The sequence below is a fragment of the Pogoniulus pusillus genome, chromosome 7, assembly GCF_015220805.1.
Source record: "Pogoniulus pusillus isolate bPogPus1 chromosome 7, bPogPus1.pri, whole genome shotgun sequence".
Taxonomy (NCBI): domain Eukaryota; kingdom Metazoa; phylum Chordata; class Aves; order Piciformes; family Lybiidae; genus Pogoniulus; species Pogoniulus pusillus.
The window spans coordinates 38,554,566-38,573,023 of record NC_087270.1 but is presented as its reverse complement, the minus strand read 5'-3'; the positions used below and the strand labels follow the sequence as shown (position 1 = coordinate 38,573,023).

The window sequence follows — 18,458 nt, the reverse complement described above, 5'->3', positions numbered from 1 at the left end:
TCTCATCAATGCTTAAAAATGTCCAAAGGGCAGAGGTCAAGTGGATGGGGCCAGACTCTTTTCAGCAGTGCCCAGTAACAGAACAAGGGGAATCGGGGGCAAACTGGAACCCAGGAGGGTCCATCTCATGAGGAGAAGAACCTTTCCTGTGAGGGAGCTGGAGCTCTGGACCAGGCTGCCCAGAGAGGTTGTGTCCTTCTCTGCAGAGATTCACAACCTGCCTGAATGCAATTCTGAGTAACCTGTTCAGGTTGGCCCTGCTTTAGCAGGGATGTTGGACTGGTGATCTACAGAGGTCACTTCCAATCCCCACCACCCTAGGATTCTGTTAAAACCTTTCCTGTTGTCTCTTTGTGGGTTCCTCTTGTCATTGTTTTGACTTTGCTGCTTGACATCCCGTAATTAGAATCACAGAATCAGTCAGGGTTGGAAGGGACCACAAGGAGCAGCTAACTCCAACCCCCCTGCCATGCCCAGGGACACCCTACCCTAGAGCAGGCTGCACACAGCCTCACACAGCCTGACCTTAAACACCTCCATTAGCCCCTTCTGACCCTAGTTCTGTAGCAAATCCTTTCTTTAAAACAGCACCAGTGATGAGTATGTGAAATGTAATATGCAACCAGTTCTGAAGTGCTCTGAGTGCTGGGTCCTCCCCCTCCCAAAGCATAAAGCCACTGACTGGTTGTGCCTAAACAAGTTCATGCATTGTAGGTCCTCTGTGTTTCCTCTAAGGAGGACCCAGATTTTGGTGGTTACCATTGGCAGTAATGAGGACCAGAGAGATTGGAGTCAGTGCTTTACAGTTGTAATTACTTCAAAGCACTTAGAATCATAGAATCAACTAGGTTGGAAGAGACCTCCAAGCTCATCCAGTCCAACCTAGCACCCAGCCCTGTCCAGTCAACCAGACCATGGCACTAAGTGCCTCAGCCAGGCTTTGCTTGAACACCTCCAGGGACGGTGCCTCCACCACCTCCCTGGGCAGCCCATTCCAATGCCAATCACTCTCTCTGTGAAGAACTTCTTCCTAACATGAGATCCCATGTGCAGTGCTGGGTCCCACTCTGAGGTCCTCAGCACAGCAGACACTGGAGACAGAAGGCCACAAAAGTGATTAAAGGGGTTGAACCCCTCTGCTGTGAGGACAGGCTGAGAGAGTTGGGGTTGTTCAGCCTAGAGAAGAGAAGGCTCTGGAGAGACCTCCTTGTGGCCTTTCAGTATTTAAAGGGGCTGTTACAAAAGATGTTACAAAAGTTGTGCTGGGGGAAGTATAGGCTGGATGTTAGGAGGAAGTTCTTCACAGAGAGAGTGATTGGCATTGGAATGGGCTGCCCAGGGAGGTGGTGGAGTCGCCGTGCCTGGAGGTGTTGAAGCCAAGCCTGGCTGAGGCACTTAGTGCCATGGTCTGGTTGCTTGGGCAGGGCTGGGTGCTAGGTTGGAGTGGCTGAGCTTGGACAACTCTTCCAATCTGGTTGATTCTATGGGGACAGACCTTTCATCTGGATCTGTTGTGACAGGGCAGGGGGTGATGGTTTTAAACTGAAAGAGCAGAGATTCAGACTAGGCTAGAGAGAGGCAGAAAACTGTTTACACCAAGGGTGCTGAGACACTGGTCCAGGTTACCCAGAGAGGTGCTTTATGCCCCATCCCTGAAAACATTGCAAGTCAAGTTGCATGGGGATCTGAACAACCTGCTCTCATTGAAGATGTCCCTGCTGTGGTAAAGGGTTGGACTTGATGATCTGTGAGGTCTCTTCCAACCCTAATGATACTGTGATACTGTGCTGGCTGCAGGAGGGTTGAACTGGATGTCCTGTAAAGATCCCTTCCCACTCAAAGCCTTCTGTGATTCTACGTGAAGCACCTGAGCAGTACAATTACAAGATTGATACCTTCCTCTTTTAAAGTACCATAATTGCACCTGATGCTGAGAAACGTGTCAGAAGTGCTTCCCTGCCTGCTTTTAAAATGTGCTGCATCAACTTCAATAATGTGTCTGCAGGGGCAGTTCTGGGAAGGTTTCCTGCCCCAAATATTTCTGTCCCTTTAATGCGTGCGTCATCCATTATAGCAATCTAGGAAATGTGGAGAGAGAGGCTGTAATTAGCAGGTCTACAGAGACAGAAGGGTTCCAGTGAGTGAACACAGCAGCACAGAGTGACAGCAGCACACACGCATTCAAGGTCATTCATGAGGACTTGCTGCCCCTGGAAGTGCCCAGCCTCGCTGCTCATCCAAGTGTCAGTGCCCAGAGCTGAGCTGCTGAAGGGATCTGCTGAGTGCTGCTGTCATTCCTGGCTGGGCATTGTGACCTTCACACCTCTACCTTGAAGATTTGGAGTACTGCTGGCTGATAACTGAGTGGCTCTGACCAGCCCTTGCCAGCATGCAGCTTAGCAGCAACCGAGTGTGAGATATCCATGCGTCAGAGCTTGCCTGGGCCCAGGCAGCCTAGCTTTACCCTGGGCTCCTCCTGACTCCAAGTGCACCCTGGGCTTTGCTAGCTCCTTGCCAAGTCCTTGATCTGCTGCTCCTCTTTGTCAGAAGCATTGGGGTTGTGCCAGACTGACATCCTGTCCTGGCACCAGGATACCTTGCTTTGGCTGGGTGTGTAACGTCGCTGTTCTTGCTGGTTGCTTGTTTTAAAGGGTTTATCTCTGCCTGTCTCAGGGACCCTCTGGCTTTATGTGTGGATTTTCACTGTTACCACCTCCAAGCCTTAGTTGTGCTGTCCACCACTGCCTCTGTGTACCCTTTGCTTGCCTTCAGTGTGAGAAAGCCACTTTCCTTGTTACACTGCTGGCACAGGTAACTGCCTCCAGCTTACAGAATCGTTGAATGGTTTGGACTGGAAGGAATCTTCAAAGGTCATCTAGTCCACCACCCTGTGGTAAGCACAGACAGTTTTGACTAGATCAGGTTACTCAGAGCCCCATCCAACATGACCTAGAATGTCTCCAGGGATGAGATATCTACCACCATTCTGGGTAAGCTGGGCTGTGGTCCCACCAGCCTCACCATAAACAATTTCTTCCTTACAGCCAGCCTGAATCTGCGCTCCTCTAGTTTAAAACTGCCCCCCATGTCCCATCATAACAGGCCCTGCTAAAAATTCCATCCTTATCTTTCCTCTTGGCCCTTTTAAATACTGGAAAGCCACGACAAGATCTCTCTGGAGCCTTCTCCTCTCCTGGCCAAACAATCCACACTCAGCCTTTCCTCATAGCAGAAGGGTTCCAGCCTCTCACACCATTTTCCTCTGGACCCACTCCCAACGGGTCCATGTCTCTGCTGTGCTGAGGACCCCAGGGCTGGATACAGCACTGCAAGTGAGGTCTGACCAGAGCAGAGTAGATGGGGAGAGACTTGACTTTCTGTGGATAAGCCAAGGTTGGTGTTTCCAGTACCAAACAGTGACAGTACACAGCATATTTATTTCACTCCCATAACCAGTTCCTTGCACAGAGTTGAGATGGGACTACCACTGAGTATTCCCTTTATTCACAGCAAAGAATCGAAGGTACCCAGCTATTAAGGAGCTTTCTCTGTCTCTCTCTACCTAGCCTAAATCAGCTGCCACAGGGAGAGGTTACAGCAGTATTACTGTAATTCCACGTTGTCTGTAATTGATTGGTCTCTACTGGCTGTCCTTGATCAGCATGTGCTGGCTGTAGCAGGTGAGGTGCCTCCTTGGTTTAGTGACCCTGAAAGCTGAGGTGCTGTGGGTGAGACTGCTGGCCTCTCCCAAGGGCAAGGAGCAGGAATGCACAGACCAAATATTTATGAGCTGTAAGACTGCAAATTGCTTTTCAAACACTAAAAGCCAGCTCTATAAATGCAGTGTTCTTGCACAGAAGAGCTTTTTCAGCTGCTGTGACGTCTGTCAGCGTTATCTGTTTATGCTGGCATCAGGAAAGCAGGCTAGCTTGGCTTGTACCAACAGGATTGTCTCCTTATCTCTGCAGTGAAGACACTTGTTCAGGGAGGTGGGGGATGAGCTTCAATTCCCCTATCGCAGGTGCTTGCCCGGTTCAAACCAAACACAGTGGGGTCCATTAATAGGCATCCTTTTCCTTTCTCCTTGGAAGTGCAGGCATTTTGTCACCAGTGCCTACACCCTCTCCAGGAGCCTTTTAAAACAGCCTCCTGGGTAGTTTGATCCCAAGACTGGAGGGGTGTCTGGTATGGCAGCCAAATCCGCACCAGCACGCCTCATCCTGGAGGCAGTAGTTGAATATCTCCCTGCAGCAAGATTTCACTGTAGCCCTGCTCCGTCCCAGTGACGTAGCAGCCTTATCACCACAGTGTGCAGGTCTGGCACCGCTGCTGGTGCCTGCTAGAAGCTAATTACTATGCAGCAAGATGATCAGTTTTCCCCCAGACCAGCTTTCTATTTGTGTGCTGTCAAGTAGAAAATTAACATGGACACAGGCCAGGGATGTTTCACGCCTGAGTGCGCCGAGGATGAAGGTGGTGATGGGAAGGTGAGGTGGATTTCTGAATGGTGGGCGTGGGGGATCAGGTGATGTCGAGCATCACTGGCCTGCTTCATTAGCCAGATCATCAGAGAAGTTGAGGAGCTGGGGAAGAGCCAGAGGAAAGCTGCCCGTAGCGTGTGCAGTCCTCCTTAACCACCCATCTCAGCGTGCTTTGTTCAGAGCAGAGCTGAGCATTGTTGCCACAGAGCAGGTTAAGGGACATTGCAAAGCGTGGAAGTGAGAGACTGACTGCTCTTAACTGTATTCATTTGTTGTTGGCCACACTGGAGCCTTTTCAGGGATACAAACATCCCTGATGGTTGAGGGACTCTCACCAGCAGCATCGCTGCTGAGTCCAGGTAAAGGCATGAACTTCTTAGGAGCTCTGTCAGCATAGAATCACAGAATCAACCAGGTTGGAAGAGACCTCTAAGATCATCCAGTGCAACCTAGCACCCAGCCCTAGCCAATCAACCAGACCATGGCACTAAGTGCCTCATCCTGGCTTTGCTTCAACACCTCCAGGGACAGTGACTCCACCACCTCCCTGGGCAGCCCATTCCAATGCCAATCACTCTCTCTGACAACAACTTCCTCCTAACATTCGCCCTAGACCTCCCCTGCCACAGCTTGACACTCTGTCCCCTTGTTCTACTGCTGCTTGTCTGGCAGAAGAGACCAACTCCACCTGGCTACAACCTGCTGTTGTAGACAGCTATGAGGTCACCCCTGAAGACCAATGAGGTCACCCCTGAGATTCCCAAAGCTGTGTGCTATCAGAGCTGATAGTGATGAGACACCAGCCAAGGTTGCTCCGAGAGGTGCTAGATGCCCCATTCCAGATCAGCATGGACTGGACTCTGAGCACTGTGCTCAGAGATGCCTCTGCTGTCTGCAGGGGAGTTGGGATTGTGTGACCTTTGAAGGTCCCTTCCAGCCCAGCCTGTGATGCTCTGATGAAGCAGATGCAGAGAGCTGCTGCTGGTAGCCTTGCTCTCAAAATTGCTGAGTGTTTCTTCATCCAGGTTTGAAGTCTTATGGCCTGCAGGAAAGAAAATTGATCACGAATGCCTCACATGCTCAGTGAGTCATCCTAAAGTCCCAGTCTCTCAGTAATACCTTACCAGCTGGGTCAGATATTTCAGCAGCCATCACTTGAAGAAGCATCAAGATATTGTCTAGCCTGCAGATCTAAAAACCCTTACAAACATTTGGAACAAACAAATGGAGCGAAGCTGGAGATGGGTAGGTTCAGGCTGGATGTGAGGAGGAAACTCTTCAGCATGAGAGTGGTGAGAGGCTGGAATGGGTTGCCCAGGGAGGTGGTTGAGGCCCCATGGCTGGAAGTGTTTGAGGCCAGGCTGTGTGAGGCTGTGTGCAGCCTGCTCTAGGGTAGGGTGTCCCTGGGCATGGCAGGGGGGTTGGAACTGGCTGCTCCTTGTGGTGCCTTCCAACCCTGCCTGATTCTGTGATTTTAACTTGACATATTTGGTGCTGAGTAGCAGACACATTTCCTTGTCCCTGTCTTTCCCAATGCTTGGTGGCAGCACTTTGTTAAAGTGTAAGGGAAGTTCTGGTATTAGGTCTTAAATATTTAATCCTGCTTGGTTTAGCGTCAGAAGATCTGTCAGCTCTGCCTTTGGCAGTTAGAGGTGGTGTTGGCATGGTGGCTTTCTCTGTCCTGATGCTTTCAGTACAGCTGGGTTTGGGCAGGCCTGTGTAGTCGTTAATGAAACAAAGAGATCAATGAGATGTAATCTCACCATCTGGAAGCTTTAAGCTTGGTCTTACCTGCAGACTTGCAATTGCAAAAGCAGTTCTAGCCTGGGCATCTCCTGTGAGCTAAGAAGCAACCCAAAAGTTGATTGCTATAAATTCAGTTCTTTAATTCTACCATTATTAGAATCATAGAATCAGCCAGGTTGGAAGAGACCTCCAAGCTCAGCCACTCCAACCTAGCACCCAGCCCTATCCAGTCAACCAGACCATGGCACTAAGTGCCTCAGCCAGGCTTGGCTTCAACACCTCCAGGCATGGCGACTCCACCACCTCCCTGGGCAGCCCATTCCAATGCCAATCACTCTCTCTGCCAGGAACTTCCTAACAACATCCAGCCTAGACCTCCCCTGCCACAACTTGACACTCTGTCCCCTTCTTCTCTTGCTGGTTGCCTGGCAGAAGAGACCAACCCTACCTGGCTACAGCCTCCCTGCAGGTAGCAGTGCTCCCCCCCCGAGCCTCCTCTTCTCCAGGCTGTACACCCCAAGCTTCCTCAGCCTCTCCTCATAGGGTTAATGACAGTTTGGATTAGAACACATCAGAAACACATCAAAACACATCAGAAACACATCAGAACACATCAGAAACACATTAGAAACACATCAGAACACACATTAGAACACACATCAGAACACATCAGAAACACACATCAGAAACACATCAGAAACACATCAGAACACACATCAGAAACACATCAGAAACACATCAGAACATATCAGAAACACATCAGAACACACATCAGAACACATCAGAAACACATCAGAACACATCAGAACACACATCAGAAATACATCAGAAACACATCAGAAACACATCAGAACACATCAGAAACACATCAGAATACATCAGAAACACATCAGAAAAGCCCCAAAGGGACCTGGGATGTACAAAGGAAAATGCTTCCAGTAGGTCTAAGGAGGTTCTCCTCACACTCTGCCCTGATGGGACCACACCTGCAGTTCTGTATCCAGTTTTGGGCTCCCCAGTTCAAGAGAGATAGGGACCTGCTGGATAAAGTCCAACAGAGAGCTATGAGGATGGCTGTGGGACATCTCTCCTATGAAGAAAGGCAGAGAGAAGTGGGACTGTTTAGTCTGGAGGAGGCTGGACAGGGAACTTACGTCTATATATACTGATGAGCAGTGTCAGGATGAAGGCAGTGATCTCTTTTTGGTGGTGCCCCGAGACAGAATAAGAAACAACAGGTGTAAGCTGGAACACAAAAGGTTCCCCTAAACATGAGGAGAAACTTCTCTACTGTGAGAATGACAGAGCCCTGGCACAGGCTGCCCAGAGAGGTTGTGGAGTCTCCTTCTCTGGAGACCTTCAAGCCCCATCTGGATGCGTTCCTGTGTGACCTGAGCTAGATTCAGTGGTCAGACAAGGGTTTCTTCCAACCCCTGACATCCTGTGATCCTGTGAACAGTAATTAACTCTTGGTGGCTACTGCAGCAGGAGGAGGTCATGAAATCCTGAACTCTCCATTCCCTGGATTTAATCCTTCCAGAGACTTGAAAACATGTGGGGAGAGTCACTGCAGAGGGAGAACGCTTCCAACGCCAGCACTGTGATGTGCTTCTGGTGCAGAGAAACCTCGAAAGAATTCCCAGTGCTGTGTTTTGGAAGCAGACGGATTGAAAGGACAATATTTTCAATGATCTTAAAAACAAAAGCCCACAACAATCCTCCTATTTTCCCTTCTCAGTGCCTGCCTTCTGTTTACTGGATAACATTCCTGAAAGCCTCTCCTTCTAATTTGCAGAGGAGTTTTGTCTCCCAGTATCTTTAGGAGCTTTCAGGAAATGAGTTGAATTATCTAATCATTAAAAAGAAAAACACACCAGAAGAATGAAGTCTTTGCTGCAGGGATGTTCTTTGCTTTCTTAAATGAATAACTGCTTTCTGGTAGCTCTAACACAAGCTCACACAGGCTCACAGCATGTTGAGGGTTGGAAGGCACCCAAAGAGATCATCCAGTCCAACCCTCCCCTGCCAGAGCAGGACCACACAGTCTATCTCAGGTCACACAGGAACACATTGAAAGGCTCCAGAGAGCCTCTCTGGGGAGCCTGTGCCAGTGCTCTGGGACCCTTGCAGTAAAGAAGTTCCCCCTTGTGTTGAGGTGGAACCTCCTGTGCTGCAGCTTCCATCCAGTGCTCCTTGTCCTATCCCAGGGAGCAGTGAGCAGAGCCTGTCCCCCCCCCTCCTCCTGACCCCCAGCCCCCACATATTTAGAAACATTTATTAGATTTCCTCTCAGTCTTCTCTCCTCCAGACTAAACAGCCCCAGGTCCCTCAGCCTCTCCTCCCTTTGGACGTGGTACTGGGTTGTAGCATCCCAGAGGTGCTGGCAAGAGCCAAGTTTAAGGCAGCAGTTCCTGGGTGCAGATGACAGAAGGGGAAAGCCAAGCACAAAGCAGACACAAAGCCCAGCACACAGCCACACACCCCTCAGGCACTTGCCCAGGTTGCTCAGGATGGTAGCTTTTTGTCTTTCCCTAGTGCTGATAAGGCATTTTGGTTATCTCAGATCTATTCTCCATTGTTGCCTTTTCTCTGTGGTTGGTTGGGAGTGATTCACATGAAAGAGCCTCATCTTTTCCCCAAAGATTAAATCCAGCCTTATGGAGAGTGTAAGTGCCAAAACAAACCCATTGGAGGTTGTGGATGGAGCTGCTTTCGTGCAGCACATCAGGAACGTGGTGTGTGGTTTTTCAGGCAGCCTGCAGTACACAATAGACAAGAACAGATTCTCTCAGCCTACTTCCCTACCAGTTTTATGGGCTTGAAACCCTAATTTTGACCTTTCCTTCTGTAAAGAGACCTGGACACACTCAAGAAATGAGCTTCTGTGAACCTCCTGGGATTCAACAAGGCCAAGTGCAAGACCTTGCAGGCTGATCTCTGACCCCTGCCTTCCTGCACTGGACAGATGCTGAAGTAAATTCCTGAAGCTCTGTGCTGTTTTTACACAGAGGATGGTGAATTGCTGGTCCAGGTAGCCCAGAGGGGTGGTAGAAGCCTCATCTTTGGAAATCACAGAATCAGGGTTGGAAGGCACCACCAGGATCATCTAGTTCCAACCCCCCTGCCATGGGGGGGTCATATTCTAGATCAGGTTGGTCAGGGCTCTGAGCAGCCTGATCTGGTTAAAGATGTCCATGCTTATTGCAGGGGGGATTGGACTGCATTCGTTTCATGTGTCCCTTCCAACCTAAACCATCCTGTGATTCTAAACAGGTGCTGCCTGCTTGAAGAGCAAAGGCTTGCCCCAAAGCAAGCTCTGGATGGTTGCCTGAGTGTCACTTTGCTTCAAAGTCCTGCACAGAGCCTGGGTTTTGGATTGCAGTGGGTTTCACAAGGTGTGTTGGACAGCTAGCTAAGAGTCATATTGGCCTTAGTGGAGGTCAAAGAAAGGCAGAGTAGCAACTAAAAGCTGAAACTTCTGTTTCAATGGCCTGACTCTCCACAAGACCACTGGTAAAAAGAGGGTTCTGTTTTCTCTCTCACCCCTGACATCAGGCTCCAAGTCACCTGACCCCAAGTCTAGAGGGACTCTAAAATGTGCACTTTGTGATCTCTCAGTGGTAGCCTCTGAGTTCTCTTAATGCTTTGGCAGCCTTGTTCTGATCCTGGGAGGCCAAGGAGGTTCTCTGAGCTCTCCTTTTCTTCACTGGCATTGCTTTGTGGTGAAAATCTCATTGCTGTCTACAACTAGCTGAAGAGAGGCTGTAGCCAGGTGGGGTTGGGCTCTTCTGCCAGGCAAGCAGCAACAGAACAAGGGGACAGAGTGTCAAGTTGTGGCAGGAGAGGTCTAGGTCTAGGCTGGATGTTGTTAGGAAGTTGTTGTCAGAGAAAGTGATTGGCATTGGAATGGGCTGCCCAGGGAGGTGGTGGAATCTCTGTGCCTGGAGGTGTTGAAGCCAAGCCTGGCTGAGGCACTTAGTGCCATGGTCTGGTTGATTGCCATGGGCTGGGTGACAGTTGGACTGGATGAGCTTGGAGGTCTCTTCTAAGCTGGCTGATTCTATGATTCTATGATTCTGGAGGTCTCTTCCAACCTGGTTGATTCTATAATTCTGTGATTCTATGTTCATGGCCTGTCCCATGACAGCAGTGGCTGCCAAGGCTCTAAGCAATTGCTGTTGTACCAGTGAAGTACTAGAGGGGGCTGCAGAAGCATTTGTTGCTTCCTTCCCTGTGCCTTTTCAAAACCACAAAGATGATGTTCCAACCATGGCAGAGAGTTCCCCTCACAGGGCATTAGTGTGCTAGCTGCAACACTGGGGAATGTCCTTTCTGATACCCAGAGGGTTAGCTGTGGCCATCCCAAATCCCAGTGGCTGGCTGGAGGCTCAGGGTGAATCATTCTGGATGAAATTGATCTCACTCTGGTGAACACAGCATCAGCCTTCCCTGTCCTGTTGACTGCACTAACCACAAATCCCTTTAATAGCAACCTTGAAGGACAGTCCTGCCTACCTGAAATCCTACAGGTGATTCATGGGTTCACAGATTGTATTGGGTTGGAAGGGACCCTCAAAGGTCATCTTGTCCAACCCCCTGCAGTCAGCAGGGACACCTCCAGTTAGATCAGGCTGCTGAGGGCTAAGTCACATCTGATTTCAAAAGTCTTCTGAGGCAGGACCTCAAGCACATCTTTGGGCAGCCTGTTCCAGCATTTTACCACTCTCATTGTAAAGAATTTCCTCTTGGTGCCCAATCTAAGTCTACCCTGCTCCAGTTTCAAACCATTGTCCCTCATCCTGTCGCTGCAAGCCCGTCCTGTAGGTCCCCTCCAGATACTGAAATGAAGCTTTCTCCTCCAGGCTGAACAGCCCAAATTCCTCCAGCCTGTCTTGGCTGAAGAGCACAAATCCTGTGAGGAGAGGCTGAGGGAGCTGGGGTAGTTTAGCCTAGAGAAGAGGAGGCTGAAGGGTGACCTCATTGCTGTCTACAACTACCTGAAGGGACACTGTAGCCAGGTGGGGTTGGTCTCTTCTGCCAGGCAACCAGCAACAGAACAAGGGGACACAGTCTCAAGTTGTGCTGGGGGAAGTACAGGCTGGATGTTAGGAGGAAGTTGTTGTCAGAGAGAGTGATTGGCATTGGAATGGGCTGCCCAGGGAGGTGGTGGAGTCTCTGTGCCTGGAGGTGTTCAAGCAAAGCCTGGCTGAGGCACTTAGTGCCATGGTCTGATTGACTGGATAGTGCTGGGTGCTAGGTTGGAGTGGCTGATCTTGGAGGTCTCTTCCAACCTGGTTGATTCTCTGATTCTAAGAGGGGCTCCAGCCCTCTGACCATCTTTGTGGTCCTCCTCTGCACCTGCTTCAGCAGCAGCATGTGTCCCTTGTGTTTGGGGCCCTAGAACTGGACACTGTGCTCCAGATGGGCTCTCACCAGAGCAGAGCTGAGCAGAGAGGCTGAATCACTTTTCTTGACCTGCTGGCCCACACTACTTTTGATCCAGCCCAGGATGCAGTCTGGGTGTCCAGGGCTTCCTCAGGTAAAGCATCAAGCCAGATAGTTAATCTCAAAACAACCTGGAAGAGCCTTGGCTGTTGCTGGGATTGCAGCTGGCATGGTAAGGGATTGAGGCAACTGGGAAAGTTCAGCTGACTCACACCACACAGAGCCCCACCAACTGCTTGTAATCAGTGTTTTGAGGGGGAAGGGAGCTAGGAGACATAGTATACCTCAACTGAGCATCTCTGCAGAAGATTTCAGTCGTTGCCAACAGATGCAGAGGTCTGGGTACAGACAAGCCTCTTATGTGCCTGGGTAAGTCTCTGCTGTGGAAATTTTATGAGCTATTAGTAGGTCTCTAATGGTCCTGAAAACAATCTCATTTTCACTTAGTTCTGTGGCAAGTGAGCCGTGGAGAGGGAATCTTTGAGGATGCTCAGCCTCGGATGCTGCATTGCAATACTGCCGTGTGGCAGGGCTGAGGCAGAAGGAGGTCTTCATGGGGGCTGCACAGAAAAGGGCATGGGAAAGGGGCTGCTGCACCTAGGCAGTGAAATCTGGCTTCTGCCCTCCTCTGCCTAGCAGTCCCATGCCAACTGCTCATCTTTCGAGGCCAGGAGAGTGTTGAACCCCAAATGATGTGATCATTTTTGCTCTGGCCCCTGCTCCAGGCAGGTTTGATTTAATCAATTCTTTTGGAGGTTTAAAAGTTACAGTGAATAAAGCAGGTTTGGGGTTTTCTCAGTAGGCTCCACCATTATTTGGATGCTGCTAAAAGAAGAGAACAAAAGGTGGTTAAATTAACCCACAGCCATTGCCTTTTATGCCAGGTAGGATTAGAAGAAGTCCTTGTCTCATTGTCCTGTGCTTCCACACCTGCCTGCTTTTCCCTGCTTCCAGATGTAGCTGTTGCCCTCAGCCTGCTACTGTCCCACTGCACTGCAACACCATGTTGTGGGCTGATGGTCCAGGGGTCATAATCCTGCACACCTGGCTTCCAGACTTCTGGATGCAAACCCCACAGCTGCTTCTTGGAATGCTTGGAGGAGATCTTTTTCCCTCAAAAGCCTCTTCCCTTGAAAACATTCCTGCAGCACTGGAGCTGGTGAGACATACTAGCTGAGCAGCAGGGGAACCATGCTGTGTCTTGGGGCACAGCCCTGCAAGGAGCAGCTGAGGGAGCTGGGGTTATTCAGCCTGGAGAAGAGGAGGCTCAGGAGAGATCTTACTGCTCTCTACTACTGCCTGAAGGGAGGTTGTAGCCAGGTGGGGTTGGTCTCTTCTCCCAGGCACCCAGTGACAGAACAAGAGGGCTCAGCCTCAAGCTGCAACAGGGCAGGTTTAGGCTGGATGTTAGGAAGAAGTTCTTCACAGAGAGAGTGATTGGCATTGGAATGGGCTGCCCAGGGAGGTGGTGGAGTTCCCATCCCTGGAGGTGTTTGAAAGGAGACTGGATGAGGCACTTAGTGCTATGGTTTAGTTAATTAGAAGGTGTTAGGTGATAGGTTGGACTGGATGATCTTGAAGATCTCTTCCAACCTGATTGATCTGTGATTCTGTGATCTTCCTGTGCGTGCCTCAGGTTGAGGCATCCCTTTCTGCTCTTCAGGTGGGACTTTCCTGTAGAAGGACAGTAATTGTGTGCAAGAAGTTACTGCTGTGGGCCTGGCTGAGATGATGACTGAGATGCTTTCTGAAGCAGTACAGAGTGGGACCCCGGGGCACAGGGCTGGCCAGCTGCATCATCACTCTTGTTAATGGCTTGAACCTGTTGCCCTCAAACGAGGAAGAGCTGGTCCTTAACTAGAGCCACTTAATAGCTCTGAGATTAATGGAGGCAGCACACAGTGCTCTGGTGCAACCTAAGCTGCCTTCTTTAAAACCCACACATTTCCAAAGGGCTCCAGGAAAACAGGAGCTGTGTTAAATAACCCTGATCTAGGTGTTTTGAAAACCCTCAGCTTGGTTACTGAGTTGTCCTTTACCTTCCAGAGGGCTGTTCTGCAGCTTTGGATTTCAATAATCCTTTTAACTAAGTTGCTCTGGGCCATGGTGGGGTGAGTCTGCTGTTCTACTGCCAAAAGCTCTCTGTCATGCGACCCTGGAGGACGTTTCTTAGGCAAGACAAAGGTGATAGCCTGTTCCTGGTCAGGGAGGTCAGCCTCTTCCTGGGCAGAGGCCAATGGGATGCAGAGTCCTACACTTTGGCCCCAACAGCCCCAGGCAGCACTACAGGCTGAGGACAGAGTGGCTGAGAGCAGCCAGGCAGAGAGGGAGCTGGGAGTGCTGGTAGAGAGTAGCTGAAGATGAGCCAGCAGTGTGCCCAGGTGGGCAGCAAAGCCAATGGCATCCTGGCCTGGCTCAGGAGCAGTGTGGGCAGCAGGACAAGGGAGGTTCTTCTGCCCCTGAACTCAGCACTGCTCAGGCCACCCCTTGAGTGCTGTGTCCAGTTCTGGGCTCCTCAATTCAAGAGAGATGTTGAGGTGCTGGAAGGTGTCCAGAGAAGTTCAGCAAAGCTGGTGAGGGGCCTGGAGCACAGCCCTGTGAGGAGAGGCTGAGGGAGCTGGGGGTGTGCAGCCTGCAGCAGAGGAGGCTCAGGGCTGACCTCATTGCTGTCTGCAGCTGCCTGCAGGGAGGCTGTAGCCAGGTGGGGTTGGGCTCTGCTGCCAGGCAAGCAGCAACAGAACAAGGGGACACAGTCTCAAGCTGTGCGGGGGGAGGTCCAGGCTGGATGTTAGGAGGAAGTTCCTGGCAGAGAGAGTGATTGGCATTGGAATGGGCTGCCCAGGGAGGTGGTGGAGTGTCTGTGCCTGGAGGTGTTGAAGCCAAGCCTGGCTGAGGCACTTAGTTTGGTTGCTTGGCCAGGGCTGGGTGCTAGGTTGGAGTGGCTGAGCTTGGAAGTCTCTTCCAACCTGCTTGATTCTATGATCCTAACACTGTAAAGAGCAGCAAGAGGGGAGTGGCTCTATGTGCAGTGGACATGGACATTGCCTTGATTTCAGCTTCACACTGAGGCTGTGGGAATTTAGGTCCTTTCAGGATTTTTGTAGTTGAGGATGATGCTCTCCTGCTATGTCAGAGGGACTTTGCTAGTGCTTGGAAGTAAATTTACTCTGGTGTTCTTCACTGTGGAGTTCTTTGTGGCTTTTCGAGGTCTTCTCAGCTTCAGCTGGAATGAAGAGCATGTGGGGGAAGAGTGGCTGGGAAGATGTGAAGTGGAAAAGGACCTGAGGGTGTTGGTCAACAGCGGCTGAAGATGAGCCAGCAGTGTGCCCAGGTGGCCAAGAAAGCCAACAGCATCCTGGCTTGGATCAGCAATAGTGTGGCCAGCAGGACCAGGGCAGGGGTCATCCTCCTGCAGTAGGCACTGTTGGGGCCAGACCTCAAATCCTGGGTTCAGTTTTGGGGACAGGACATTGGAGTGTGCCACAAAGCAGGTGAGGGGTCTGGAGCACAAGTGGTGTGAGCAGCAGCTGAGGGGACTGGGGTTGTTTAGCCTGGAGAAAAGGACACTTAAGGGAGACCTCACTCTCTGCAACCTGAATGGAGGTTGTAGCAAGCTGGGGATCAGTCTCTTCTCTCAAGTTACAAATGATAGGACAAGAGGAAACATCCTCGAGTTGTGCCAGGGCAGGTTTAGGTTGGACGTGAGGAACAACTTCTCTCCTAAACCGGGTGTCAAGTCCTGGAACTGGCTGCCCAGGGCAGTGGTGGAGTTCCTATCCCTGGCAGGACTGGAAAGCTGTGTAAATGTGCTGCTGAAGGACGTGGTTAAGTGGTGACCTGGCAGTGCTGGGGTAGTGGCTGGAGCTGATGAATTTTAAGGTCCTTCCAACCTGAACAGTTCTCTGACTGTGTGACATCTCAGGTCTGGGTTTCAGCTGTCTCTTCCATATTTTAAGCTGATGCAATGCTTCTCTGGCTGGGGGGTAGCTGTTGTGGTGTGTGCTGAGGAAATGCAGCACCCTTCTTTTAAACACGTCTTTGAGGGCAGCAGTTGGTCAAGTTGCCAGAGTGATGTGTGGGCAGGAAGGGGTTAGCAGCTGCGCCAGGTCGCTCCCTGCCTGCGAGATGCAGCTGATTCCTGGAGAGCCGTTGGCAGGCCCCGGCAGTTTCCAGGAACTGGCTGGAGGGATGAGATGAAAGGAAAGGGGGTTTGCTTCTCCTGGTGCTGAGCCGTGCGCTGTCTGTCCTTCTGTCCCTACCCAGCAGCTGCGCTCCCAGCGCTGCTGCAGTGCCCAATTCCTCCTCCTTCCCCTGATGACTAACGTCTACAGCTGTGAGCAGTGAGATAAGGTGGGGGGGAAGGCTGCTGTGCTGGACCCGTGCTGCTCGGATTGGTGGGGCCAAGCTCACCTCACCCCACAAACGGATGCTGAGGGATCTCGTTAAGAGAGGAAGGAGGGAAGAGGCTGCTGGAGAGCCGAGGCGCTGGGAGCTGTCTCTTTCAACAAGGACAATTGGATTGCAGCTGCCGAGGGAGCCCTCTCGTCTCTGAAGTGGAGCTGAGCTCATTTCGAGGAGACATTGGACAGTTTGTCCAGTTTTAGAGCCCTTCAGTTCCTGGTAATGCTGCCTGCAGCTGGGCTGCCTCCCCTCAAGAGCCTGTCTTTGGGTTTTGTTCTACCTGGGCTATGCTGAACTCTTGACTCACGTTTCAGCGTTGTTCCCACCTTGATTCCTCTCCCTGGCAGCTCCTGGCCTTTCTCAGGACAAAGGATGGGCTGCATGATTCAGCATTAAAAAGAGCAGCTGTGTTCCTGTCTCCTCCTTCCTAGAAACACTGTAATTAGCCCCAGTGCTAATGAGTAAACACCCCTGCTCCAGCAAGGCAGCCGAGGAGCCCTGGCACTGAGGATTCAGTTTTGTGGCTCTCACTATGGGAAAGACATTGAGGTGCTGGAGCATGTCCAGAGAAGGGCAGCAGAGCTGGTGAAGGGTCTAGAGTGAGTCTGGTGAGGAGCAGCTGAGGGAGATCATAGAATCAACCAGGTTGGAAGAGAGCTCCAAGCTCAGCCAGTCCAACCTAGCACCCAGCCCTAGCCAAGCAACCAGACCATGGCACTAAGTGCCTCAGCCAGGCTTGGCTTCAACACCTCCAGGGACAGCAGCTCCACCACCTCCCTGGGCAGCCCATTCCAATGGCAGTGGGGTTGTTCAGCCTGGAGAAAAGGAAGCTCAGGGGGGACTTTGTTCTTGACAATTCACTGAAAGAAGGTTGGAGAGAGAGGTGGGTGTTGGCCTCTTCTCCCAAGGAACAGGTGACAAGGATGAGAGCAAATGGTCTGAAGCTGCACCAGGGGAGGTTTAACTGGGACATAACAAGGAACTTCTTCACTGAAGGGCTTACCAAACACTGGAAGAGGATGTGCTCTTCTCAGGTTGAATCCCCACCCCTGCAGGTGTTTAAAAGGTGCACATGTGAGGTGTTGAGGGACACCAGGTTTAGCACCAGACTTGGTAGAGTTAGGTAATGGTTGGACTCAATGACCTTAAAAGGTCTTTTCTAGCCAAAACAATTCTGTGATTCAGAGGCTGAGCTTCTTTCCTCATCCATGCAAGTGGCTTTCCTGCCCAGCCCTGCCTTCTCCACGCTAAATTCAAACTCTTTGTCCTTCTTCTCACAGGTGTTGGCACCAGGAACTACTACAGGAAAATTGGCTATGAGCTGGAAGGGCCTTACATGGTGAAAAAGCTGGACTGATGCCCCAGGAGGTCCTCCCCTCCACCAGCTGCTGGAAGGGGAGATTCATCCTGGAAAGAAATCTCAAGATGACAGATGTAAGCTGCAAACCAAAGCTTGCCAACTGCCGAGGACTTGCCCATGGCAGCAAATAGGGCATCTCCACTGGGGAGTGCTGTTCTGGGATAGGCCCATTGCTCCAGGAAGGGCTGGGGAACATTTCCTGTCTCTTGTTACCTAGCTAAGCATGACAATAGAGGGCTGAAGTGCAGCTGAACTGAAAGCTTTGAATGTGGAGACTCTGTCCAACAGCCAAGTGGGAAAAACGTTTGTTGTATCTATGATGCCAGTCAGCAGGCTTTTGGTCATCACTGAAGCTGTGTGGGTCATCCTGCAACATGAATTAATTCTTTCTCTGTCTGTATTTGTTGTCAGTGCTGATCAGTGTCTCAAGGGGGGGCGGGGGGGGCAAGAGAATGGCTCCAGACTCTTCATTGGTGCCTGGTGACAGTGGGCACAAATTTGAACCCAGGAGGCTCCACCTAAACATAAGGGAAAACTTCTTTGCTGTGAGGTTGATAGAACACTGGCACAGGCTGCCCAGAGAGGTTGTGGATTCCTCCTCTTTGGAGAGATTCCAAACCTGCCTGGATGCCATCCTGGGCAGCCTGCCCCGGCTGACTCTGCTATAGTGAGGCAGTTGGACTGGCTGAGTCCCAGAGCTCCCTTCCCAGCCCCACCACCATGGGATTCTCTGGTTAAGTGGGAGGAGGAGCAGCTCTGGGAGGAAGCACCACGCAGTAAATAGGACTCTGCCAGTGTGATCTATTGCTGCTCCTGACCAGCGACTGGCAGGGTCAGCGGCCAGGACCGCACTGACGTCTGCTGACGCACGGGCGGCAGAGCAGCGGCTGGCTCTGGGCGGCACAGACCCAGCACCTCCTCGCTGGGCAGCCCCACACCGCCTGCCAGTGCAGCTGCTGTTAGCTAGGGCACACGCTGCTGCCCAGCTCTGGAAGGCTGAACGGTGAAAACCACCCCCCCTGGCT

At 51.2% G+C, this 18,458-nt stretch overlaps 1 protein-coding gene across 2 annotated transcripts in view; it reads left to right on the top strand.

Annotated features, from left to right (window-relative positions):
- Positions 1 to 17,829, top strand: part of ELP3 (elongator acetyltransferase complex subunit 3) — a 153,791-nt gene extending 135,962 nt beyond the window's left edge. For both annotated transcript variants that reach the window (XM_064146646.1, XM_064146647.1), the window contains exon 15: positions 17,354 to 17,829. In XM_064146646.1, coding sequence (XP_064002716.1) covers positions 17,354 to 17,430 — 77 coding nt within the window. In that variant the 3' untranslated portion in view covers positions 17,431 to 17,829. The remainder of the gene's footprint in view (positions 1 to 17,353) is intronic.
- The last annotated feature ends 629 nt before the right edge of the window (positions 17,830 to 18,458 follow it).